Source organism: Agelaius tricolor, unplaced genomic scaffold, assembly GCF_023055355.1.
Source record: "Agelaius tricolor isolate 1412-34295 unplaced genomic scaffold, bAgeTri1.0.p SCAF_17, whole genome shotgun sequence".
Lineage (NCBI taxonomy): Eukaryota > Metazoa > Chordata > Aves > Passeriformes > Icteridae > Agelaius > Agelaius tricolor.
In genome coordinates, this window is record NW_027269277.1 from 218,052 (window position 1) to 245,942 (window position 27,891).

A 27,891-nucleotide genomic window follows, 5' to 3' on the forward strand; every position below is an offset into this window, starting at 1 on the left:
GCGGCTGCCGCCGCCTCCGACTGTGCTGGGGCCGCCTCCGCAAGGCGCTGCCCGGGGCGGTCGGGGCTGCCGCTGCGCCTCATGGTGCCTTTGCCCGTCCAGGCTGCAAGATGAGGCTGCTGGTTGCTGCACTCTTGCTGGTGGCGCCTCTCGGCGCCGCCTTCTACCTGCCTGGCTTGGCGCCTGTCAGCTTCTGTGAGGAGAACGAGCAGACCGAGAGCTGCAAGGTGAGAACCCGCACGGGAGGGCCCGACGTGGGCCATCCCCTCGCTCTGCCCCACGCGGGGCTCCCACGGCGAGGGGACTCCGCGGGGCATTCCCAATCCCGCTGCTCGTAGCTGTCCTCCCGCGGGCGGCAGCCTCTGTCCCGGAAGACAGGCACCCCTAGCTGGTATTCCCTTTTCCCGCTGAACTTTACAGCCTAGCGCTGGGAGGACCCTTAGCTCCTTCTTCCTGCCGTGGCCGGGGCCTGTCAGCAGCCAAGGGTAACTCCGCCATGGGATAGCAGCATTTGCTAGTTAGCCTCGCGTTTCATACCGGCCGCACGTTTGTTTCTGAAAGTCCGTATTTTCATGCTTTTTCTCCTCCTTTCCCGTTTCAGTCACTCATTGAGCTCTTCGTGAACCGGCTGGACTCTGTTGAATCAGTTCTGCCATACGAATATGATGCGTAAGTACATCCCAATACTTTTCCAGAAGTGTTTGGAAAGACGATTTTCTGTTACTGTAAGGGTGTCAGTATTGTGGCTGTAGGAATGGAAGAGTGAATCCGGTGCTCAGTGGCAGGAATTAAGTACAAGAGGGTGGGAGGGATGAAGGCCACACCCGTGCCACCTGACCGTCCTAAGTTACTGTTTAAAAAAAGGCTGCAGGGTTTCTTATGGGTGCATTTTTTTGAGCTGAGTACAAGATTTAGTGTTGACTGTTTGACATAGTTTGAAAGTTCTTTCCTGCTAGGCAAATCTAGGACATAAGATGCTTTGAGTTCCTTTTTTCCCCCTGATAATTGAAAGAAACTCAGAAACTAGTCACTGTTAACTTTCCTTTTTTTTTTTTTTTTTTTGCCAAAGCTCTGTAGCTAATTCTTGGTTTGTTGGTTTTGGTTTTGTTTAATTTTGATTCTTTTATATGAAAATTTCTACCTGCTTTTGCAGATATTTATAGGCCTACAAAGCAATGATAAACAATATGATTTGCAGTCTTGCTGCTGGGCACAGAAAAGAAAACTTGCAGGTATTTTAGTTTTTTCCCTGGGCAGTGCAGCAGTAGAAGTAAGATGAAAGACTAGCTAAGAAATCCCCCGTCTCTACTTCCTTTAAACTTTATGGAAGCCAGTGAATTAAGATCATTGATTGAGGAAATGGTTATGTTCCAAAGATAAGTATGGGTTTGTTTGTTGTTATGTTGGGGTTTTTTAACATAATGTGCTGCTACCTGTGTTTAATGCAAAGCCAGAAGGGTTACATTCTCCCGTATTCAGCAGTTTCGAGCTGTATGTAGCTGAAAAGAATTGGTGAATGCTGTTTGGTGGTGTGGCACTGTAAGACTAAAACCACTTTCCTTCTGTGAAATGTGTTTTGTGTTAAATGCTATTTGTAAATATTCCTTTAAGAAAGGAGTGTGGTTTTTCAGAAACTTTCTGTGTGAGAAAAGTCTGTAGCACAGTGCCTTTTTTCCCACAAAATGAAACATTCTATTGTTTGTTTAAATTGCCATTTGAAAAGGGTGGGTGAATTAACCATCATCCATTTTGTTAAAGATATGCTGGAATATGTATTGGTTGAAATTGATATTAAAATAAATATCACCTTTCTTTGCAAAGGCTCTCAGATTTTTAACTACCAGTGGCTAAACTGTTAAAAATCATGAAAACTACTAAGGACATAATTTAAGAATTTGTTTTAGGCTGGCATTTACAGTTATATGTCAATTCAAAATAAAAGGGAACCTTTGCTACTTTTTTCCAGTTTTGACTTCTGTCAAGATAAGGAAGAGAAAAGACCATCAGAAAATCTTGGACAAGTGCTGTTTGGGGAGAGAATAGCATCGTCTCCATATAAGGTTATTTTGTCCCTTGAAGTTGATCCTGTTTAAATTTGATAGTAGTTGTTCTGATGGCTGTAATCCATAGACATAGCTGAAGATTTGATGACTGGGTGATTATTTTTGTTTATATTTTTTAATATAACCACTATGGAGTTTGTGTAATAAAACCCAATAAAACTCCTCCCAACCCGAAGGCATCTTAGGTTGGTTAATTACAGTTAGGAAACTGAGCTAGTGATCACCCTTCTTGCCTGTTGCTCTGTGGTAGAGAAGTCCAGAAACTATATCTTAGGTAGTTATTTAATAGCTGGATGTAAGGTGTGCTAGATGATGTGAAATAATTGGTTTATTAAATGTAACATTGGAGACTATAAAGTGATAGTTCAGGAACTGTTTTGTATACTTGGTTGTAGTATTGGGCAACTTCCAGATGGGAAGGGGAAATTAGGTTATGGCTCTCTTGGAGCTTTTCTCTGCTTGTACATACTTATCATCTGCTGTTGGAAACCAAATTTTTCAGGGTTGATGCATATCACTTGGAACCTTCTGTAAAACAAATGCATGGAAATATTTTGTGGGTTGGGTATGTGGTATTTTTCTGTATCGTGCCCTGCATTAGCAATGACCAAATGTAGCATATCTAAAAAGCTGTGCCATCAGCTTGGGACAGTTATTAGCAGCAGAGGAGCTGTGGTCAAGCAGTGGCTCTTGGTGTTTGAGAGCTGTATGGGGTTCAAATACAGTTTCCAGACTTGGATTTGCCAGTCAAGCTGAAGACTGTGCTACGTGTGTCTGTGACGATTGCTAGATAATCCACATCCCTGTGAGAAAAAGGGGCAGCAGTTTCTGAGTCTGCTGCTATTCAGTCTTAAGGGACCTGATCACATCTTTTCATTAGTCTGTTAAGTAGGTGATGCCCTCTCCCTTACATGAACTGCCCTTAGAAATCTCCTTGATTGTCTGAGCTAATGTAATTTTAAGTCTTATGACTAGTGGTCACAAGAAGCTTTTAAATATGTAGCATGATGGGTCATTTGGACTGGATATATAATGAATAGATTAAGTGTTCTAACAGCTGTTTGAAATGGCTGTACACAACAGTAATTAAGAAGTGCTGTTCCTGGTTAGCATTTGGGCCTTAATGATATTAGAATTTTCAGTCATGCTTTAAGCTCACTAACAGGTAAATACTAACCGGGTTAGAAGTTGGAGATGCAAATTTGAGTGTGTTTGTGTTAGGTGATGTCTATGCTTGAAGCTTAGATATTGTGCAACTTGTGTTTTTGGCAGCCTTATCTGACTTGGTTGTCATGGAGAAAGCCAGCTAAAGTTAACATGAAACATTCAAGAATGGTGTAGTGAAAGTCTGTTTTAGCCCATGATGAAATTATCAAAATAAAGCAAACTGGTAAAAGAAAAAGCATTACCTTTTCTGCTAATTTTCAGTTTTCAGTCCTCAGGGTTTATCCTTCAGAAACTTACAGTAAGGAGCTAAAGTAATTTAAAAAACCACTTCCCTAATTTATCTGAAAATAACCCAAAGTGCTAAAAGATCTTTCAAGCAAAATTGAAGTGACTTTTTTATGTGTGCTTTTTCTAACAGTTCACTTTTAAAAAGCAAGAAACTTGCAAGAAGGTTTGTACAAGATCATATGACCCAGGAAACAGTGCTGATAAAAGCAAACTGGCTTTTTTGAAGAAAGGAATGCAATTGAATTATCAGCATCACTGGTAAGCCAAGACATATGCTTGAGATTGGGTTTATTTTCTGCTTTTTGACATTTGTTACCTATGTTTTAAGTTGTTGCTTTCTTCCTTTTGTGTGATAATTGTCTCTCTACTGTGCGTCTTGTAGGCATTACTGAAAATTGTGTGCATTACATGAATGTGAAATGTCACTGTGAAGTGAGGTGCACCCCTTTCTGAGGACGTGTTCTTTGATGATTTCTGTCTAGGATTATCGATAACATGCCTGTAACGTGGTGTTATGATGTGGAAGATGGACAAAAATACTGTAATCCAGGATTTCCAATAGGATGTTTTGTTACTCCAGATGGTAGAGTTAAAGATGCTTGTGTTATAAATGTAAGTGGTGGAACTTTCTTTGTTAGTATAGGGTGGTTTCATTTGTGGTTTTACTTTCAAGCTTTGTTTTCCTGAGAAAGAACAGATGTGTTTGTAAACATGCTTAATGTTCAGACTGTGGGCACTGACAGAGCTGAGTGCTGCTTGTGTGTGCAGTGACTCACTGATACAGTTTTCAAATAAAATGTTCTTAGAGGTCTTTGACTAATATATGTTTAATAAAGGTAAAAGAATGGTGTGGGCGTTTAAAAGTCTTAAAAAATTTGAGGTTTTATTCTGAAATTTCATGTGTTTCCATCCTAGTACCTATTTAATTTTTGTCTGTCATGTTCATATGCAAGATGTTCTTTTATCAGTATCAGATAGAGGCTTTCTAGTGAAGTCCTAGAAATGAGTTCTGTGTTCTAGTTGCAAAAGTCACGTCTAGCACAGTTTACAAGTTAAATGTGTCAGAGTTTTTCCAGGTGGCTGAAGGTTTATAAACACAGCTGTGACAGAGAAAATTATGTTGACAGTTGGAAATGTGTCAGTCATCCTGCGAGATCCATTGTGAGCTAGTACAATTACAGATCGTAGTGATAGTTTTGTCCCTCCTGGGTGAGGGACAGCACTCCTCTTGGTGGGGAGAGAGCTTCCCATGACTCTGCTCTACCACTTGACCTCCTGCTTTTGTGCAGTGCAGTCAGTTAATTTGTATGCAGCAGGTCTGATGCTTCTTTGAAGTGTTGCATTTATCATGCACGTTCAGTTTACTCTGCCTACAGTGACCTTCCAACTCAGTTGCTCCTCAGGCTCCCCAGACTGTTGAAAGTGGTCTTTTATACAGGTATATTAATGTTGAAGTGTTTGCCTTTGTTGCTCCTTCATGCAACACCAGTCTCATGATAAAGTTCTTGACTTCTTGCGCCCTCTCCTGTTGGAGAAGTTGCTCAGTCTCCTGATCATGTTTTATAGTCAGAGTTTAACAAGAAGAACACTTTCTACCTCTTCAACCACGTTGACATAACAATCATGTACCACAGCGGGAAGGATGAAAACTGGCCTGGTGCAAGACTGGTGATGGCAAGACTGAGACCACAAAGGTAATTGTGCATTAAAGCATCAGGTTCTGGTACTCTGGAGTCCTAACAGCTGTTCCAGACAGAACAGTTCCTTAGAGATGTTATTGGAGTTAATAAATTCTGAGTAACTTGTTATTCTGACTTCTGGTAAAGTTTTCAGTGTGCTGGTTTATGTCTGGAGCTGTTTACAAGGACAGTTCCACCACTGTAAATGTCATTTAACTTTGCTTTTATAGTGTTTCCCGAAGTCCCTTGTGATGGAAAAGCTACTTATACAGACTTTTAGAACCTGACCCAAACAACAGAGCCTTTTTCATGTTTTGCTTGATTTGTATCTGGGTGTGTATGTTTTCAGATATACTGAGAAACACCCTTTCACTGAGTAACAGTTTCCCATGTCAGATCTGTTACCTGTCATCCAAATGTACTTTGGATGAATGTACAGGTGTACTTTTTCCTGTGTAAGTTTGTATAAGAGGTATAGTTGAAATACCACAAATTAACACTGCTATTCAGAATTGAATGACAACAACTAATTTCCTAGGAAGACTAACTGATTTCCTCAAACAGTACCTGATTAGTTTTTGTGTTGACCAGAGTGGAGGTGCAACAACGCAGAGGTCAGGAGAACACTGGAGCAGCTACTTTGGCTTCTGGTCAATCTGTTCATACACAGTTCATATTTATCTATATTTGGCAATTGCAGCCCAGTTATAAAATTTCAAACCAGGTAGTTTTTTTTTATAGCTAAACTTTTCTCTCTTTTCTGTAGAGATTAAGTAAGTTAAGAAATTACACTACTACAGTTTCTGAAGTCATACAGACATGCTTGGTACAACATGACTTGATTGTACTTGGTTTTTGTCTTGCAAAGGTACAGTGGTTTTTTAGTGAATTATACTTGCTATACAAGTTTATTCCTTCCATGAGTGCCGGGAAGATTCTACCAATCTTATTAATTTTTTCATAAATGCTTTATCAGTAGCATCCTGAATGGCTGAAAAATGAGAATTTCCCTTTTCCCTGGCAGTGCAGACCACAAGGGGGCAGTTAGGTTGCACATAACCTTAATTTTGTCATTCTCTGACCAGGTGCTTTGCTTCAACCTTGAAGCTCTCCTTATGGGGAGTATTTGTGGTTGGAGCACAATGTTAAATTTTTTTAAAGAAAATTGAAGTTTTTAAAAATTTTATTTAACTTCTTTTCCTTGTTAGCTACAAGCATACAGATGAGAACAACTTAAGCTGTGAAGGCCCACCTATGGAGATTCCTGGAGAATTCACCAATAAACTGAATTTGGTTTACACCTACTCTGTGACATTTGAAGTAAGTATTAAATCTGTTACATGAATATGTAATTCCACAAAAGAATGAAATCAGAGCAATTGGATAACTTTCTAATAGCTGTAAGTGGATTACAGCAGTGTAAATTCTGTAAGGATGGTCTTGTGTAGTATTTTTCTGAAAATCTTAACAGGTTTTTTGTTCTTGTAACTTAATTGACACTATGAAAATATAAAGGAAGGCCTTTCCCCCCCCTGAGTTTTATTACTAATAGAAAATTAGCAGATTGTATAACTGGAAGAGTTGTCTTCTTTGAGGTAAACTCTGCTTTCAGATTTCAGTCAGGCTGCTGAGAGTCTTATGTTAAAGAACAGTTTATATTTGGGAACATTTTCTTTGTTAAATGTTGACTGTGAAGTTTTATCTCATGAAGTTGAAGGGTTTGTGTCATTTTGTGTGATGTTTATTTTTTCACTGGCTTTTTCTTGAGTAGGTGATCATTTATTTTTTACAATTAATACTCTAATGTATACTAATATACTAATGCTTTATTCAGCCTGTAAGGAGTTAGGGGGAAGTTTCTTTCTGGCAAATGGGTCTTTACCCCAGCATGGAAAGTGAGCCTCCTGTAGGTGTGACTATAATTTGATTCAAGGTACTTCAAATCTTGGTACCTCTGTTTCAGTCTGTCCTGAAAGCGTGGCTGTTTTTCTGATGTAACACACCAGTCTTAAAAGGTTTGGCTTGAGACCACAAGCTTGTTTTGTACAGACAGTGAAGCAGCCATGATATGGCAACAGCTTTCATCCTGCCAAATTGAATTTGATTTGAACCAGTGACCTTGAGGTGCAAGGCTCAGTAGCCTGTTACTTTTCCGTTGAAACACCCAATCCTCTTTCAACTCTGATTTTCCTACATGAATGAGCCTTCTTTCATTAACATTTGTGTTTACATCTTGAGGTAAATTGTGATTCAGAACTTCAGTATGAACTTTGGTTACACAATGGGTGAGGTGTTTGGGTACCCACACTCTTTTTCCCTGACATGGAGCAGATAAGGCTCACATCCAGTGGGTTTGGATACTTCCAGCAGGTGGCACTTCAAAACTGCTTATTCTCTCTGTCATCCATAAGCCTTGGTTTGAAATAATACCTTGTGTGGTTTACTTTTTATTAGTAGTTTCAAAATAACTTGAAAGTGGAGTGTTTATCAGTGAGAAGCATTTTTAAATAGGAAAGCATCAGTTTAAGCAAGCCTGACTACATAAAGCATAAATATATAACTGTTTTGTGGTCCTTCTTAATATACTTCTGATGAAAAAGTTAGCATGTCTGCTTTAATTAACTGACATGGACAAGGCATTTAGCACTATGTGAGAAGTATGCATCGTCATGGCTCTAATGTTTAGTACACAAGTGTACAAAAATAAAAGTATGAGAGCAGTTTGGTTCTTAGCTGTGCAAACTTAGCACCTTGTGAGTAAATGAAGAAATTCAGCAGAACTTTGTGCCAGTCAGGGGATAGAATTTAGTAGCAGGACAACATATGTGTTCATCCAAAGAAAACAAATAAAAATAAATAAATGGGGAGGACAAGGCTTGTGAGTCAGAGTCCTCAGTTGTAGACATGAAGGTCCATCACAGGAATATCTGGAAATGAAAGTTGTGTGCCAGGAATCAGACTAGAAAATAGTCTGTGTCAGCCAACACTCTGGCAGAGAGCAAAGAAGCCTGTGCTAAATCCATTAAAAGTGATTAGAAAAACATATTTCTAGCTTCCCTTGGAATTTTTCTCTGGAGTATGTTTGACAAAGTTGAAATTTCAAGATCAGTGTGCTATGCTGGGAAAATCTCGTAGTGATATCATAATTGTTTTTCAGCTGTTGGGATCTGCAGGCAGCTACATCCCAAATCATGGAAAGATGAGGCTTAGTGAAGCCTAATTTAAAGGTAGAAGATGATGATAGGAGATTTCAATGAAAATTCACTCTTAGAATCTCTAGAGATGAATTAATGCAAGAGAGATCTTACATCCAGGGTTGATACCAAGCTTAGAAGTGAATGCTGACTGGAAGGTTTGGGAAGAGATGTGGTATGCTTATTTCCTCTTGAGACTTCAACAAACTTGTACTGGCTTCTATTAATTACTGTTTCATTTCCTTATAGGAAAAGAATAATATTAAGTGGGCTTCCAGGTGGGACTACATTTTGGAGTCCATGCCACATACAAACATCCAGTGGTTTAGGTAAGATTTGCATTTATTCAGTGAGTAACCTTGCAGGGGAGCACAAAGATTTCTTAATTGTACTTTCATATGTGAATTAAGTTTTCATCTCTTGGGAGCAAATGTATTACTGCATTTTGTGAAAGGAATGCATCAACAGTATCCAAAAGGAAAACAGCTTGCATTTTTTTACTTTATCATCTCCATTCTGGAGAAGTTTTGAGTCATTGCAGCTCTGCAGTGTTCTTTATGTTACTGTCTGGCTTTGACTGCCAAGTGAGAGGTACATATATATACTGCATGTTTTGTACTCAGCAGCTGCTTACAGTGAAAAGGTCTTTTTTTACGAGTAAAAGATGTATGTGAAAAGCTCTTGCTTATTTTATTTCCCTCCATAGCATGGGAATTATACTAAGTAAGTATATAATTTGTGTTGAAGTGTTAATGTTTTGGAATGTAAATCTTGAAAAGGCTAATCCAAATAAATTGTTCTCTACAAAATATTAAATGGCACAAAATCAGTTTCATTGGTTGATAGATATAAAACCTACTTGACAGTCTACTTTAAGAACTGTAGCTATTTCACCAGGGAAATTACTTCTCAGTTATATAAGGAGGAAAATAAAGAAAAGCAATATGTAACTGTGTTCAGAATTAGCAAGGTATCATGAAATACTGTTTTACTCACTTGTGTCTCCTAAGAAGTCACAGACTTTTAAGTCGTGTACCTTTATTTTCCCCTTCTCTGAATGGGATAATACTGAAAGGTCTGAATATCTAAGGCTTTTCCTCAGATCTGAGCTGTACATCTAGTATGAACTGATACATCTCCTGAAGCCTGAATTACTGGATTCAAAGTTTGACATTTTCTTTATCTGCAGTATAATGAATTCCCTCGTAATTGTTCTGTTCTTATCTGGCATGGTGGCTATGATCATTCTGAGGACTCTTCATAAAGATATTGCAAGATATAACCAGATCGACTCTTCTGTGAGTAAAATTTACAGTTTTTACATGAGTACATTTGTCTGTCCATAGTGATGTCTGTCTCTTAGTTTTGAGTACAGTCTAGAGAGATGTATAACTATGATGAGTTTGATACATGCTGATATCTCTGGGGGTTAAAAATTGTTGGAGATACTCTGATTAACATAGGCTGATACAAGTTGATGTTACCTGTGGCTGGAAACTGTGGTGGAATTACTTTGTTTAGTTAGGAGATCATAATATTGCAGTTCATGGGCAACGCAACTTCTGACCTGTAGCTGTGTTAGAGCTACTTGGTATGGGCATAAATGATATTTTATTTTATTTGTAAATACAATTCCCATGGTAATCGCTGTTTTAAACTGAGTCTAGTTTGTTTAAGTTACTATCCAACTGAACCTGTTGTGAGTTCTTTTGAGATATGTACTCCTTAAAATGGAAAAGCTGCAGGTTTCCATAATGGAAGTGAATATAACTGATTGTGAATTGGAAAGACTTGACCAGTAGATGGAGAGTAATTTTTACTCAGTCTTTTTCTCATTGGTAAAAGTGGTATCTGCAACTCAAAGATGAGAAGTAATGTCAGATGCAAGAAGGGTTTGAATTTTCACTTTTGTTGCTCTCTATCTGGTTAAAGAAATACTTCAAAATGCACAAAAATGTTTCATACTGACTGTGAATTCTGTGTGAAAATACTTCTGTTCTTCTTTGTGGTTTTAATATTGAATGTCTTTTGTTAATGGAAATCCAGACAGTGATTTAAAGTGGAATGATTTTTCTCACATCCTTTAACTGATAGTTTTTGTGAGGCTTCTATTTGATCTCTCAATTAAATTGTGTTCAGTATTTTATACTGTCTTGTCTTTATTAGTTGATCATTCTTAATGTGATAAAGAGCAAGACTTGTAGAAACTTGATTAGTTTTTATAAGTAACATCAGGGATAGGTGTGACTTTCAGAAAGCCACAGTTTTTTATTTTCTTGCCAGGTGTGAGAGACTTAAAAATGTGTTGCAGCTCAAGGAGCTTATTTAAAAGGTGTGAAACAATTGTGCAAAAGAGGACATTGGCTGAAGAAGATGCAGAGAAGCAAAGGAGTATCTCACATTTAGGGGATGCTGGTGATTGTACTTCAGAAGAGATCAATGCACCAGCCAGTGACTGTGCTCTTAGAATGTGCATTTCATGTTTCAGCTGATGCTAGCTGGCTTTTAGTGTGATGTGGATTTAGTGAGACATTCATTAACGAAGTGTTCAGAAATCATTAGATTACTTTTAGGGTCTTATGACTAAGAGAGGATTCCTGAACTGAAGAGTGTCAGTATGTTTTCACCTTTCAGTGAGAGGTAAAGTGTTTTTTTTGTTTGCTTGGTTTTGTTGTTTTTTTCCCTAAAATCTTTGTAATCACTGCTTGAATGTAGGGGACTTGAATCTTTGTTAGAATGTTTTGAGCACTAAGCTAAATTAATGGGTGAGATGAGGATTACAGCACCTTTGAAAAGTTTAGAGTAATTTTGCTCTGATATTGTTTGAAACTCTGAAATACAGCTTACTACTTGGTTTAGCTGTATATTTCTTATTATTATGTTGTAAGGATAGCAGTATGAAATACTGCTGAATTTTTTGAATAGAAGTCTGAAAAATACTCTGACTCTTAGCTAATTAGCCAGTAATAAAAGAACTTAATTAAAAACAAAACTTTGAGACAAACTGTGGCACATAGGCTTATATAGGATAAATCAAGGGTCTCAATCTGCCATACATGGTTTCCCTTGATTTCTTAAATGAAAATAATTACCACGTAGCTCTTTGTTTTAAAGTTCACATTAGAACCAGAAGGTGTATTTTGAGTGCATTTCCCACATGAGTTGTTGACAAGGATTCTGTACGAGTCATTTCAGATCTGTAAACATATTCTGTGTTCTATCAGGAAGTGAAGTACTAAGCGTTTATTCCTGCTCAGTGTTTACCATTTTGGAAACAGAGATTTGCTTCAGGTGGTAACCTTTGCAACTCTTCCATTCCTTACTTACAACTACCTGGGAAAAGCCTTTATTTTGTCTTACCTCAACGATTTTCTTGTTATTATCACAATTAGTTCAAGTTCAGACTTCAGTTTTGTATTTATGCTTCTTTGACCAAACAAATCTTTCTTTGCTGGAAGAACACTGATGTGTTGGAATTATACCTGGATATCTGGTATAATTTTCTATCAGGTATAGGCTGTGGTTTTGTATTTTAATCAGTGTTATCTTGTGTTTAATAGTTTTCAATTTTTGTATTCATATATCAGCCTTCTGAGAGTAATTCTAGCAAGCAGAGGTATCAGTGTGGGGAAAGCAAAGACAGTCTTCCAGAAAAAGAAAAGTTACATCATCTGTATGTCATTCACTAGTGTGATCTCCTTTCTTTCTTTTTTTCTTCCCCTGTTTTTTGGCAAGCTTTAATTCTAGTGATAAGCAGACCTTTGAACTGAACTCAGTATTACACTGAATGGAACTTGTAGCTTTTAACTTTATGAGGAGTAGAGGGTTTTCTTGTGGGGTTGATTATCTGGTTGTGTGCGTTAGTTTTGTTGTTTGCTTGTTTTTTGTGAGGGGAGGTGTCTGTTTTGAGTGACTTTATTGAAAAGTTTTGTTCTTCAGCAGTGGTTCCTTAGAGCCACTGGACCGAGGCTTCCCCCTACCGATTCCATCCTTTCATCCATTCACATCTGGCAGTGGGCCAGAGTGTTTGTACTTGTCCCTCATGATTCCAGGATGCAAACTTCCTTCTGGAGTACAGAGACAGTTTCATTCTTTTCCAGTATTGTCATTGAGACCAATGGACTTGGAAATGAAAACAGAAAAAAATAAATGCATGAACTAGATTGAAGTTAAAACTAAACTAAATGCTTCGTTTTAGTTTAAATTTAGAATGATTTTCTATGGTTTGACTAATTACATTTGCTTTTTCTTGCTTTAGGAGATGAGAATTTTCTTCATAAATCTTGCCTTTTTCACTGAACCATTAGGGGGTTATAAAATCAATGAGTGATGAATCATATGCAATTAGTCTGGCTTTGGATCTTAACTGGAAGCTAATCAAAATTTAAATATGTATTTTGCATCTTGTTTGTGTTAATTCACTACTGCATTATGTATTGCTGCTAAAGACATTGTTGATTTTATACAGGAAGATGCCCAAGAGGAATTTGGCTGGAAGCTGGTTCATGGAGATGTGTTTAGACCTCCAAGGAAGGGAATGTTACTGTCTGTCTTTTTGGGCCAAGGAACCCAAATTTTCATTATGACATTTATTACTTTATGTAAGTAACTTCATTAAGATGATGTGTATGTAGTGTAATAGTAGTAAGAAAGATGCAATATTATTATATAGAAGCCTTCTTTTGGAAATAGAGTTCTTCCTTTAGTAGGATAAAATATTAAGGCAATTTCATAACAGTAATTAGATAGCTTTAGTAAGGCTGTTGTAAGCGTTGTCATTGAAAACTTTGTGATATCTGGGCTAATGCTGATTCTTCATGAATTCAGAAATCAAACTTCCTTCTTACAAGTTTCTTTGTTCTGGGAACCCTTTCTGTCCGATATGTTTGACATGAGGCTGCAGCCATACAGAAATATGAGCAAGAGTGCACGCCAGTGAAATAGTACTGACACAATGTTGAGATAATGATAGCCTGCCATAAATAGCTGTATATGCATGGGACCTGTTACTTGATTCTATTTTATTATTGGTTATCTGTAAATTTTATGAGCATTCCTTTTTTTACTGTACAGTAGAATTGGAAAGTACACTGATACTTAGTACAAAAGAAGAATCTTTCAAATTTTGTTCTCCAGGTTTAACTCAGATTTTGGCCTTTCATAGGGGAGCTGCTTTTTTCTATTTATTGCATGATACTGTAAGATTACTAGAATTTTCTTGAAAGGCTTGTCGGTCATTGTTGATCACAACTGTGTATCTTGCTTAGCAATGATAGTTTCCTGCACAATCAGTTTAGTAGTATAGAAAGAAATTGGTGGCAAGAGAAAATGCTTTTGATGGATGGTGGCATTTTATTTTTCAGCGTTTTGGCTATGAGAAGTTTTCTACTTAAGAGATGAGGTGAAAATAATGCTTTTGAACAAAGCAGTACCATTAGGGGTATGTTTATGTGATGAGGTTGTACAAGAGCTTAGGCACTCAGCCTTCATTTAAATATGTGGTAGTGTTACAGGGATATTTTGACATGTGTCCACAAATAACTAAATCTTTTTGTTTCTTTAGTTCTAGCTTGCCTTGGTTTCCTTTCTCCTGCCAACCGTGGTGCTCTGATGACTTGTGCAGTTGTATTGTGGGTCTTACTTGGAACTCCAGCTGGTTATGTGTCTGCTAGAATGTACAAGAGTAAGTACATGCATTTATTTAATGTGACACAAAGTGTTAAATTCAGAATTGCTGGGCTGAATATATACCTCCAATTGGAGCTGGTGTCTCAGACAGTGTATCTGCTTTATGCTGCCATTCTGCAAAACAGTTGGAAAAAGTCTTGACATTGAAATTGTTTTTGCTTTTTCTCTTCAGCATTCAGAGGTGAGAAGTGGAAGACCAATGTCTTGCTTACAGCTCTGCTGTGCCCTGGGTCAGTATTGTTTCCCCTCATTCTTCCTTTTATTCTTAAGTATAAACGAATCAGAAGTGGGAAGGAGTTGGGGAAAAGCCAATTGTTACGATGCTTGTCTGTGTGACTTTGTGTATGGTACTTTTGTGCATTGCCTATCTGTGACTATAAAGAAAAGTGAATTCTGAGGAGCTGGACCTTGGTACAGCTGGAACACAGCTTCTTGGCTTCTTGTTTTGTTGTCAGGTGCGGGGGTAGGAGGAATGGGGCAACTCTCTCACAAGGTTGTGTCACAGCCTTTGGGAATCACTGCACCAGAACATTGGGCACAGTGCTGGGGTCATTCCAGTTTGGTGCTGCAGTACTGGGTGATTCTGGTTATAATCTTCTTACATGTGAAAAACATGGTTCACTCTCCTGGAAACATTTAGAGTTTAATAGATGACAATAGGAGACAAAGACAATAAAGCAAAGATGTTATGGCTGGATGTGTCTTGGCACTCAGCCAAGAGCACACCTGCTATTTTTGAAAACGCCCTTTATATACCATTTCTATCGCATCAGCTTGTTACATATTCATAAACAATTATGCATAGTAAACTTTTCCTCCAACTAGTTCACAGATTCCAGGAACTGTTTTACATAGCCCCTCCACCTTTTTAGAGCATGTCTATTTCTTGGCTCTGGTTTTGGCTCCTTCTCTTTATCACTTCCAGTTTGGGCCTTGGTCCATGCTTTCTTCGGACTGTGAGTGCTGATAGTTGGCATATCTGTAGCAGGTGTCCTTATCCTGTGTTCATTGGATGTTATCCCATCCAAGCAGGCATTTTAACACAAGCATACTTATATCAGCTATTTCACTACTGTGTCTAAGCTTAATTAAAACAGAAATAAAAACGATATCTTTATAGCAAAGTTACTTTAGCACCACACATATAGAATCCATTTTAATATTTGCAAAAAGCCAATATTATAATACGTATCTATAATGTTACATGAATGTAGGTGGTGTCCAGTTTGGGATGTGGCTGTAGTGTGTATCATACTATATATAATGTGGGCAATACTGTCCTGCTTGGGAAGGGCAATAGCACTTCAACCTTTTGTTTTCTCATAGCTCTTATGACCTTTTTTTGAGAATTAGTGGGGAGAGGGAGCAGAAATTCATTTCTTCTGCAAGTCTTCCATGTTTATTGGTTGCAACTTTGAGTACATGAAGTCATCCCTTGGCAAGTATTTTTGGCAAAAGTGGAAGAAAAGATTATAAGTTTCTTAAGGTATTTCTTCCCCCCCAAAGCCTCAGAATGAATAAAACATGACTTGGCTTCAAGTAAAGCAGAATTTCATCAAATTAAACAAGTTAAAAATCAAGTCTAGTATTTCCATGAGAAGTCTTACTTCTTAACAGAATGTGCTTCAGTCTCCCTGCTGTCATTTAGATGTTATCAGGAGAAAGAAGAAAATATATATCAATGGAAAGAATACTGTGCTAGTCAGTTACACTCCCAAATAAATTGAGTTTCACAGAGGAAGTAAAATGACTGAGGCTGACAGAATCTGAACAGATGCCCTGATTACACTGTGCTAGTTCAGTGAATTTGCATAATATCATAAACAGCCCAAGTTCTTTTTAATCTCGGTAGACTGATGGGAGCTCATATTTGCAGTATTTTTTATAATTGTGGAGGGGGTAAGTGAAGTCTATGTTATGAGCCTGGGTAAATGATAAAGATTAGAAAGACTTTTAAAATGGATTTGATTTTTATTTTTTGTTCAAACAAGATGCTTACACCAGGGGTCGCTTGGGTGTGCTTATTGAACAAGTCTGTTCCCCCAAGCAGTTTTGGCAAGTGTCAGGCCTCTCCTAGGAAAAAAAGGAGCCTGTCTATTGCTCTAATCCTTCCTCCTTCCTTTTTCAATTAAGTACAGGGTGCATGTTCACTTTGGGGTAGCTTAAATTTTGTCTCAGGAACACTTTTTTTTAACAAAACCCCGACAGTGGTGCACTGTACAGCACCCTTTCTGAGGTGTTATGTTTGAATCCAGAAATAACGGCAGTCAGCACAAGTTTTTTTAATATGGAGTTCCTTTGCAGAATGAACATTCTGCTTTGTTTTCAGAATGGGATATTTGAAATCTTCATCTCACCTTGATTCAGCAACACCTTGATTCTTGTCTCTGAGTTGTTTCTAACTTTTGTCCAGGATGTTTAGAAAATGAGGCAGATGTGTTTAAGGGGAGAGGGAAAAGCAGGTCTGGAGACAAATCATGGTGCAGTCTTTATTTAAATTCTCCAGAAGCACAGGCTACTTAGTATGTGTAACTCCGTGCTTATAGAAATATTTCTGTTGTAGAGCAGAGCCCTCTTTAATCCCCCCTTCCCCTTGTGACACAAACTGCAGCAGCACATTAGAGTCCATGTTGTGAGAGTCCATGGGGCTTCCTAATAGGAGATTTTGCTATCACTATATTTATTCAGAAGGAATTTACTATTTATAAGGGACATAAATAAAAAAAAAATTATGGTTTTAATTGGAAAGAAGGTCCAGATAAGGAGTTTTTACATTTATTCTGTATTTTTCCATTCTTTGTATAGATTTTTCAATGGCATGTTTCTGTTACTCTTTGGTGTTATGTACAGAGTCTTTATTTAAATAATGGCTTTACCTACATTACCTACATTACAAATATTGGATGGTGCAGACATTTTTACTTTACCTGCACCAGTGGTGAAAGAAATTGGGACTGTTGGGAAATTGGAAAATTGAAAGAAGCTACATTTATTTTAAATAATTTACATTTTGTAATACTAAGTGATATTTATTCTTTCTTGAATATTGTAATATATTTTCTGAACTTATTTTTCAGGATTGTCTTTGCTGATTTCTTCATTATGAATCTCATTCTGTGGGTGAAAGGCTCCTCAGCTGCCATCCCTTTTGGCACTTTAGTTGCTATCCTTGCTATGTGGTTTGGAATTTCAGTCCCACTAACCTTTGTTGGTGCCTATTTTGGCTTCAAAGAGAAGGTAGGGTCCTTTGATTACAGATTTGAAATACACCTGTCCTCTGTAATTGAGCCATTGAAGCAAGAGTTCTAGACAGGATCTGGTTGGATCGAAACATCTGTAATCCCATGATTGTAAAAGGATATTTTACTTTCTTGATATTGAAACAGAGTGTGTATTTGTAATGTCATACCAAACTGGTTTGCTCTGTCCATTCACTAGAATCGGGTTTTAATTATGGTCTTGGAGCCCTTACTTGCTTTTTGTGCTTCAGCAATAGTAGTAGTATTGCTGAGTTTGGAAGTAGTACTTCAGAGAGGCTTCAGTTTTGTACTTCACTAGTTTGAAGTAATGCCAGACAGCTAAGAAAAAGGCGATCTTATTGGATTTTTTTAAATTTTACTTTGTTTTGAGTTAAGGACTGAACAGATTTATTTTGTGTTCTGCTTTGATTACTGGCCCATAGTTGGAATGTCTAAAGCACATGTGCTTTTTTCCTAGTGATGGATATCAAGTATGTAGGTTTTTTTGTTTGATAACGTGTGATGGCTTATGAATGAAAATATAGTTATGTTTATAAATCTTTATATGCTAATGCTAGGGACAAGTAATCTTATTTATGATGTAATAATTAATCTTTTATCTCTATTATTTTTTTCTGCAGCCTATTGAGCATCCAGTGCGTACAAACCAGATTCCTCGCCAAATCCCAGAGCAGTCATTTTTCACAAAGCCATTGCCTGGTATCATCATGGGTGGTATCTTGCCTTTTGGCTGTATTTTTATTCAACTTTTTTTCATTCTGAATAGCATTTGGTGAGTATCACTTTTTTTTCCCTCTATTTATACAGGTTTGATAATACACATGGTGATTTTGAACATCCCAAAGCACATAATATAAGGAATAAACCAATTTTGAAAGTTTTTGATAGTTTTGCAAATTTTATGGAATTTCTGGAGCTTTTATATTTATTTCTGTGCTTAGAATTTACAAAACTAATTCTTCTTAAGGAGAACTTGATAGTATTATCTGAGTCCTATTGCCTTGTTTTATCTTTTACATCTGGCTCTGTACAGCACAAATGTGGTTGCATGCTGTTGTGGTTAGGTAGAGCCTAATCCATTGTGTAACTATATTATGATTTATGAAACTAATGTGATCTAACAGTTTCAAATGTGTAGATCAGAATCAGGTCAAGATCTTGGGATTCCATGTTCTGCAAAACAAAAAATCTGCTCCCCATGAACAATCCACTCCACTCCTGAATCTTGTAAAACCCAATCAAGCCGTGTGTGAAAATTTAAACCAGTGCAGTCTTTCATTACTTTCACAATGTAAACGTGAAATGTCTAATACATTGTTGTTCAATGGGAAATATTATCCTGAAGGTGCCGGGTTTTTACAGTGTCATCAATCTACACATTTATGGTGTATAGGTTGAGAGATCTTACAGAACAGTTTTCTAAACCAGTTCTTAAATGCAAGTACATTAGATTAACTTTTTATATCAGTCCTCAAAAAATGTGGAATGTAACTGCTGAAAAATATAATCACCTGACAAACAGGTATATTGTGGACTTTCACTTCCCTTTATCCTATGAAAGGGAAGCATGGAGGGAATATGCAACTAATACTCCCTCTGTCAAATCCTGTACTACAGTAATTGTCACCTCCACTCAATAGACTCAGAATCTGGTAATGTGACACTGTGAATTAACTCAGAACTACAACCAAAAATGAGACTCGTGTTTTTATTTGTTTTTAATTTTAGGTCTCATCAGATGTATTATATGTTTGGATTCCTGTTCCTAGTTTTTATAATTCTTCTAATTACATGTTCAGAGGCTACAGTTTTGCTGTGCTACTTCCACCTGTGTGCAGAGGTAAAAGTTGCAGTTCTGATGTAGATATGACTTGTAACTGGAAGATGTTAGAAATACAGGTGAGGTATTCACATACACTGTGAAATGCTGGACACTATGAACTGATTGCATTTTCAGTCTTGGCATGCCTGTCTTAGCCACTCTTCTGAAATATGCCTTCTGCTTCAAAATCATCTGCTGGCAACAGATAAGCAAAACCAAACAGGTTTGATCTTAGAATAGTTTCATCTTCGTAGTGGAAGCAATACGGCTGACTTTGAAAAAAGAAAATATTTACATGCCATGTTGGAATTTTACTGAGCTACGTTTTACAGAATTAAATGTGTTCATAAGACAATGCTAATTTTTCACCATCTTATCTATACTCCATTTCCTACATGGTGATTCTTAGCAAGCGGTTTATTGTTTCTTTCAGGACTATCACTGGTGGTGGAGGTCGTTCTTGACCAGCAGCTTTACAGCAGTTTATCTCTTTATCTATGCAGTCCATTACTTCTTCTCCAAACTCCAGATAACAGGAACTGCCAGCACCATTTTATACTTTGGTTACACAATGATCATGGTCTTGATTTTTTTCCTTTTCACAGGTAAGTACAATGCTCAAACTAAAATTAATATAGAGGGCTCTGGTTTTGAAATGAGAAACATTAGGTGAAATTTAGATTACATGAAATATTAAATACAATTTATGACTCTTTAGGTGGTGTTACTTACATGGTTTGTTACACCACACAGCACAGTAAGATTTTTTACATTTTCTTCCTGACTTGAAATTACATTTATTTATGGTAGAATTAATTTTCCTTTACTGAATATCAAGCCATTATATTTTCAAAGGCCTGTTTTTGTTAATTTTATCAAGTATTATCATTTTATGTAATATCGAGTATTTTGTTCATTTCATTGATATCGAGTATTAACTTGACTCTGGATTTCATAATTGGTTCTAGAAGTTCTGTAGTTAAAGATAATTTCTCTCTGCATATGGAGTATGAAAGATATTTTCAGCTTTCACTATCAGCAAGTGAAGGAGGCTGGTGCTGGGGAAGAAGTGAATGTTGACAAGATAGAGTTTTAGTACTGTTAGAATTGTCTTACTTGCTCGTTAAACCACTTCATAATGATGGAAATGTACCTTAACTGGAGGAACCAATTTGAAATATGGCTCTCCAGTGTTAATTGTCCAACTTTTCTGATGTAGCTCATGCAAACAAAGTATCTTCCAGAGGATTATTTTAATGTTCATAGTCACTTGACTGAAACAATAATTTTGAGGCTGATTTGATGAGAAATTTGTGCCAAATGTACTATGTGTTGGTGAAATAAGAAGCTCTTTGAAGGGGTACTGGCCTTGAAAAATAGCCATGAGTGTTTTATCTTGGCGTTCATCATACTGTTGCTGTTGTATATGTAGATTTAACACATGAAGTCAGATCTTTTAGGTGTCACTGCTTGGCTTCATGAAATACTGCAATGACAGAACTAGAGAAAATGCTTGTTCGCGTATAATGGGCTGTTGATAAAAACAGCCATGACAGTCACTCCAAAGATTTGTAATAGAGGATTTCTCTGCGGATGGCGTGGTAGTTTATATTGGTACTTTTTAACTTCTTCTGCCTGTTTGTTGAAAGCTGCTCTGATTACATTGTGTTCACTTTGTGAAATGCATCTTTTAGTTAATTGCAGTTGAAAAAGAGTGGCTGAAATAGGTAATGAAGGTAAGTCTTAACGTCAGACTTCAAGTTTGTCAGTGTAACCGGGAGAAGGACCTCTTTCATCCTTATGTATTTAATTTTCCTAGTACTGGTTGGCACAAGGCAAAAAAACCCACTCTTCATAAAAACCTGAAGAAAATTCCTGTATGTGTTTGAAAAAAGCAGTTATGCTGTAGAAATTATATTAAATAACAGTAGCTGTTGCTTATTGCTGGTTTTTGTTCTTTAGAAATGTCTCTCTCCTAAGAAGAACAATAAAAGTTCTAAAAAAAAAAAGCAGGGAAAAAAACTAGGAGGATTTAACTTTTCTGGTTTTTAATTGTTAGAAAGCAAACTTGGAAGTTTGCATATTACCAGTTGAACCTCTGCTTAAATTGTAGTGAAACAGACAAGCTCCAGATGTCTTCTGTAATATCTATCTGTCTGTCTATCTATCTGTCTTTTGAAAACCCCAAAAATGATAGTCTAGAATGTTTTAATTACTTTTATGCTAAAGCAGTATGTTAATGTGTCTGAGTTTTAGCATAGGTTAGTTGCTATCCTGCCAATTTCAATATCACTTACAATATGCAAATTGGTAGAATTAAAAATGTCCCTTTCATATATAAAATGATAATTGAGGTTGTCGTGCCAGCTGCTGAAATGGTATTCAAAGCTTCAGATATGCTCATCCTGGAGTTCTTGATATGAAGGCCAGTGAGACCCTGAAGTACAATAATAAACTGTGCTGCAGTTATTTTTGCAGCGTCGTCTTTTTCTTTTGAAAAAAACCCTCAATGGTGCTCCCTGTGCTGTTTTTGTAGCTCATGAGGGAAGCTACTACATGGCCCTCCTTTTTTTTTACATTTAATAGAATAGCTAGTCACTAGAAGGCTAATTAGTACAACAGATGCATGGAGTACATAATAAATCCTTGCTAATGTAAAATGCTGTGGTAACTTTCTTTTCCATATTTAGTTAGGTGATAGATTTTGGACCTGAAGTGTAAGCTGTTCTAGACAAATGGCACAAACAGTAGACACCTAACTTTGCTTTGTTTTGTAAAATAATCCTTAGCAGGCATAGTTTTAGAAAATAAGGGTTCCGTTTTTCACAGTTTCTGGAGGTGAAGGAGTTTGCTAATGTAATGTTACACATGCCTTGCATTAATAGCCTTCCAAAAATGGGACCATGATCTGTTCCACTTAAGTTAGCGCCAGGTATCTTGGTTTTTTCTATTCTTGCCTACTAGGTCTCAGCAACTGTGACAGAAATACAAGGGGCAGCGTATTGCGTTACCCAGGGCATTTCAAAAGAGATCATGAATAAGTAAATAGGAACTGAATGCTTGTATACCAACACTGACAGTAATAAAATCTGACCAGGGAAATCTGATGGTGTGCACACCTAAACCAGACAATTTAATTTTAATGTACAAAGTGCAGCTAATCTTTGAAGAAATAACAAGTGCAGTTGGATGGGGGTAGCTACATTATTACATGTATTTTATTTGTGGAGGCAAAAAAATCCTGAACATAGTCAAAGCATGTTTCTTTACAGTGACCTCTATTTTTGAACATCATTTTCACTTGTGAGTTAATGCCATTTTCAAAATTGAGTTTTGATCTTCTGGGTAGATTGTGTTTAGAATCTGAGATTCTGAAGCACCCACCACTGTGCGGTGATTGAAACCAGTATGATACAGAGAGCTTTTAAGGTACATGAGAAGTATCAGCCAAGTGCAGAGTGCTTTTCTATTTGCTTTCTTACAATCTGCTCGTGCTTTGAATTCTTCTTTCTTCATTAAACAATAAAGCTAGAAGAGATGAGTAGAGTCTGCTTAATGTATTTTGACATTATTCTTTGCAATAATCCTTGTTTTTAATTTTGAATTTAACCTGGTTTACTAATAACTGTCCCTTACTCAGTTAGATGCTGGCTTTGTGTATAGCATCTTGTTTCTGTGTACCAGAAAGTGAGAGTATATCTTTACAGACCAGACTATTCAGCAGAATATAAAGCAGAGGACAAGATCATCAAAAAACAAAGACGGTGTCAGTGTCTCCCCACTACATATAAAGGGATTTTTGGACATATCTTGCTTCTTGGCTAAAGAAGTGTCTTGAGTCACCTTCCTGTCTGGATTTGTGAGTTTTAAATGGCTCCTGCAAAAGATCCTTTACCTGTACCTCCCTAGAATGGTAAATGACATGCAGTGAGCTGCTGTACACTGGGATGGCATCACTTTCCTAGGATAGTAGGGATTATTTTAAAAGGTAGAATCTTAAAATATGCAGGTCATCTGCTTAGGGGAAAAATAAGGATCTATCCCACAACAGTGAGTTCTTCAATGCAGACCATTCAGGTGTTTTTTCATGCAGTTTAAGTTGGTGAATGGTTAGGCTTGGGTAAAGTAAACACTAGCCAACTAATTTGTTATATTGGATTAAACCAAACAAACGGATTAGAAAGGCTCATTTGAGGAATTGGTGTTAGGCTTGGTGCTGGGTCATTTGATAGACATGTGCATGTGAAAGATGTAAAAAACCTCAAAATGTGAAGGAGTTCTGACTAATCAGAAAATAAATGTAATGGTCTCAACTCTTGCAACTAGCGGGGTATTTTACACATTTGTTTGTAGTTTTAGTTTGTTTGTTGCTTTGTTTGGGTCTTTTTTGTTGTGGTTTTTTGGTGGTTTTTTTTAAGTACTTAGTGTTAGAATTTTTTTTAACAGCTTTTCCAAAAACGCCTTTACGTATCTGTTCTCTGTCATGTTGTGTTCATTGGTGTCTTGAGAAAAGCCTGAGCTGCAGAGGTGTGCATCTTGTTGATAGTGCTTCAAAACTTGGGTTTCAGTTTGAATCTGTTTTGAAAGAGACAAATAAAAGCAACATCCTGGTATGGTCTTATCTAATCCTTACCTAAATACTTCTCCTGTTCTAATGAGAGGCTCATTTTAATAAGGGATGATTTTCATTTTGGTGCAAGATGAGCTTAGAAAAATGGTCAAGATTAAAGTGCTACCTATGCTCTTCAAGAAAATACATTTCAAGGGATGCAATGTGATATGGCAAGGTTGGATTTTAACTAGTGCCACTAATAATAGCAGTTCTACTGGGTAGAGGTACAGGTGTAGGAAACAGAGTGTGCAGTTGTCTGTGTTTTAAGATTGGCTTTAGACAAAGTAGTTAAAAGGAGAATCTGAAAACCTGTGGTACTTGTCAGCACCAGCCTAAAGATCCAGTATGAAGTGCTCAAATCTGGAACAAGTGGCAAATTTGTGAAATGGGTTAAAATGCAGAAAATGTGGAAAACATCCTGGCTAGAATTTTCAAACAAGCCACGCTAGTTCAGAAGTGTTTTTTTCCCCAGTTGCTACTCCTTTGCAGATCCCTTTGACTGGAATATTTATTGCTATGTAGGAAATCAGAAACATTTTTACTGCTTTACCTTTTTTGGGCCTTGTAGTGTTCATGGAATCACAAACATCCCAAGGGTTGAGGGGGAAAACACTGAATTTCAGTGGAACCAGGCACTGTGCTGTGGTTCATGTTCTTAAAAATAGAGGCAAAAATTGAGCTTTTTTTTTTTTTTTTGCACTAACATAAGCAATCATGTAGGTAAAGCTACTGTTCAGGAGAACCTTATAAATAATGTTCTCTTACCTTATATTAATTTCTGTCCAGTAATACTGGTTGCAATGTCAACACAACTCTGCTGACCTGAGCCTTTAGAAGCTTCTAGTCTATTTGGCCCATGTTATTAAAAAAAAAAAAAGGCACTAAAACCACCTAGTTGATTTGGTGTGATTCATTTGCACTCCTAAATCTGCAGTTGGATTTCTAACTTAGTTGATAACCAGTTTTCAACCTAGTTTGTGCCACTACCTTTAAACTGAACTTAGAGCATCAAGTGGCTCTTTAGGAGGTACCTTTGATAGATGATGGGGTCTTTAGTTTGATGTTCTGGTTTTGATATTTCTGCTCCTTAGAGCTATCCACATATGGAGTTTGTAGGATATATTTGTTCATGGGAGGGAAGAAGAAATTACAGTGCTGGTTAGCCCCAATTATTGATGTAGAGGTAGCAACAGAAGGAATCTGTGCTCACCAGAGAAGGTTCTGACTACCTAAGTCTGTGTCTTGGTGATGAGTGTTGCCTTTCTCTCCTGAATTTATTATTCAAATCTGATATCTGACAAACATCACCACTTAAAAAGTGTCTTACTCTGCTTCTAGTACATTGGCAGAATTTTTGATAAAGTTTGAAAAATAAGCAGGGTGTACTTCATCTTTGATCTGCTAAACAGACTTTTTAGGAGGGGGAGTTGAAAATCAATGTTACTGAAACTTGTGTAAATCTGTTTATAGATAAAATGCTTGTTCACAGTATGAAGTCTTCAAGTTCTGTTATAACTGAGGCAATGTCTTATAGAAAACTGATGTGTTATAAAGATTCAGACTAACAAGGATCAGAGGAAAATATGTGGATTTAGAGTGTATTCCCATATTAAGTTGTGGCATGCTCAGAAAACTACAGTAGCTGTCATTCTTGGGACAGTTGTAATTATGATAGTACACTTTTGTTCTAGAACACAATTTTTAAGGTATCTAATGTGTTAAACATTTGGAAGAAACTGCTTTCAAAGCCATAAAAGGCTTGGAGAGAGTTATTTTATAAAAACCAGGAAGCAGAGACTGAGAACCGTTATTAGAACAAAACTATGAGAGTAAGGTTTAGAGTAACAATGCTGGTATTAGAATATTTGGCACAGTAGGAAGGAGCGGGATATGACCGTGAACTGCAAAGACTTAGTGATGTCAAGCCTACAAAGGAATCGCATTCTTTGTGCGGTTGCTGTCTCATCTCCTATCAACGGCCATAAATCTGCTGTCTCCTACTGTTCCAGAGAACAACAACTGCAAACTTCGAAGGAAAGGGTAATCTGTGGCATATAATAATAGTCTGTCAAAAAGCCTTTAACTGAAAATATACATGGTAGCATGAGGAATGTAAGAATTGGCATACAGATAATAAGCATCCCAAGATGGGTTGTTCGCTTAGGAAATGTGAAGATATAGTTTGAAAGATAGAAATGTAACTCGTAAAAAACCCGAATGCTTCATAAAGAATCTTCTAGTTATTAAGTCAGTCACAATAGTGAAAGAGATTGGATGTTAAACATGGGCTGTACAGACAGAAAAGGATAATATGAAACTGGAGGGAGCTGAGTGCATGATCTTGCGAATGCCTGCAGTGGAACTGGGAAGGGCTGTCCCAGGGCTGGCTTGTAGCTGTGTTTTTGAGAGGGAACTCTGTGCAATTGAGATCTTCCCCTTTTTTGTCTGTTAAGGGTTAACATCTCTGTGGCAGTTTGCAACTAGTAAAAGTGTGACGAGTAATGAATTGCTTCCTTTAGAGACTGAAGACTAAATTTGAACTCTGTCTCCTTGCATATGAAATTCTTAAAGTAATTTAAAAGTAAATGTGATGGACAGTGTCTTTGCAGTTGCCCAATAAAAGTGACTGCTGGTGAAAACGACAAATTTCTTCATCAGTTTAAAAATAGAAAATTGTTATATACTAATCTCATTCAGTGTTTTGGTTTGTCACTGCTGCTTTCACTTGCTGCTTACTTCCAGCTGCTGTAGCACTCAGAGCATTCCTTTGCCAAAAGGAAGTAACAGGATACACAGAAGAAGAAATTTCTATTCTCAAGTATAAATAGAGCACGATGAATATAAAACTGGGATGGGTGAATTTTTTCAAGGCCTAGTTGTGTGTCATAATTCATGGGTGGCAGTGAAGTATTGTAGACCTAAAAAAATCAGGTGGGAGCTGGCTTGGCATGTTTATAAAAGTCAGTTTCTGAATTGGTGCTTGTGCCCCTGCTCATAGTGGTGGCAACACGGTCATCGGTGGCTTAAATGTACGTGAAGCAGCCTGGACCCTAAAAGCCATCTTTGATCTAAATCAATAACCTAGCTTGAGGATGAATGTGTGTTGTTAAATTTAAGAAGTGTTTTTCTGGGTAGTTAGCTGGATTACAGTGTTATATTCTGTCCTGCTGGGAAGTACATGTTAGATTTCTCTCTCAGGGCAAGCTGGAAGATAAACTAACCATTATTATTTTCTTGTTTCAGGGACTATTGGATTTTTTGCCTGCTTCTGGTTTGTAAGTAAGATTTACAGTGTTGTGAAGGTGGACTGAAAAACTTCAAAGTGTCTTTTGAACATATCCTCCTTGCTGTTTGATAGTTTTTACCATGTATTGAGAAACATCCTGTGTAATTATTCTAATTTGTAAAAGTGGAAGACCAGACCACAACAAAAAATGCATATTTTTATTGAAGAAAATGGCACCGTTGCCATTTTGATATAAACAAAAATGTTTACATCAATATACTCATTGAACATGTTAATTATAGTAGTTCAAAAATTATATCCAAAATTTGATTTAGGATGAATAAGAATTCTGTGAAACAGTTTATTTGAAAAATTGAGTGCATTATGCAGTCCTCCAGCTGAATTTCCTTGTGACTGGAGTTTGGGTTTTTTTGTTACCTCTTTTGGTTACCATTTATATGCCATGAAAGCCTAGGACTGTCAAGTAAATCTATGTAAAATGTGAATTTTTTAAACTAAACTATGATTGTACATATTATCCTGCACCTTCTTTACAACTAGGTTATCGTCTTACAAATGTACATGCATTTAGTGTAATGTAGACTTTATTAAAAATATCGACACTGGTTTTTGTTCAAATAAAACTGCACAACTCTAGCTGATGTGTTTCCTTTCTTGTTGATTAGGTCTTCACTACTTGGACACAGATCATATTTTTTGGACCAGTTGATTGGTTTTGAGTTTTATATTGTTCATAAGCAGTTTGATTATGTCTTTGGTGCAGATTGTGCGAGGACCGGTGGGTTGCTTGAATCTGTGGTTGTAGGATGGGCACGGGCTTCTGGACCTGTGTGTCATCTCTGTGCTTTCTCCAGCTTACCCCAAAATACCT

The 27,891-nt window shown here is 37.1% G+C and overlaps 1 protein-coding gene across 2 annotated transcripts; it reads left to right on the plus strand.

The window, feature by feature from the left end:
- On the plus strand, positions 1-27,656 carry LOC139597128 (transmembrane 9 superfamily member 2-like). Of its 2 annotated transcripts, XM_071442120.1 has the most exons (17): positions 1-227; positions 602-669; positions 1,967-2,060; positions 3,649-3,776; positions 4,001-4,130; positions 5,085-5,212; positions 6,406-6,517; positions 8,641-8,720; positions 9,581-9,689; positions 12,860-12,992; positions 13,955-14,074; positions 14,252-14,309; positions 17,157-17,316; positions 17,960-18,111; positions 19,068-19,179; positions 19,595-19,766; positions 27,017-27,656. In XM_071442120.1, exons 1-17 carry the CDS (start codon positions 111-113, stop codon positions 27,082-27,084), a joined length of 1,941 nt encoding a protein of 646 aa, XP_071298221.1. In that variant the 5' UTR covers positions 1-110; the 3' UTR covers positions 27,085-27,656. The 2 variants fall into 2 exon arrangements, with proteins under 2 accessions (XP_071298221.1, XP_071298222.1); XM_071442121.1 differs by lacking the exons at positions 1-227; positions 1,967-2,060 and having other exon boundaries at positions 605-669.
- The last annotated feature ends 235 nt before the right edge of the window (positions 27,657-27,891 follow it).

Excerpts from the sequence above, each read along its gene's own strand:
- LOC139597128 (XM_071442120.1), top strand. The coding sequence starts at position 111 with ATGAGGCTGCTGGTTGCTGCACTCTTGCTGGTGGCGCCTCTCGGCGCC. Across the intron at positions 3,777-4,000 it reads TTGAATTATCAGCATCACTG|GATTATCGATAACATGCCTG; the intron begins GTAAGCCAAGAC and ends ATTTCTGTCTAG. Across the intron at positions 8,721-9,580 it reads ACAAACATCCAGTGGTTTAG|TATAATGAATTCCCTCGTAA; the intron begins GTAAGATTTGCA and ends CTTTATCTGCAG.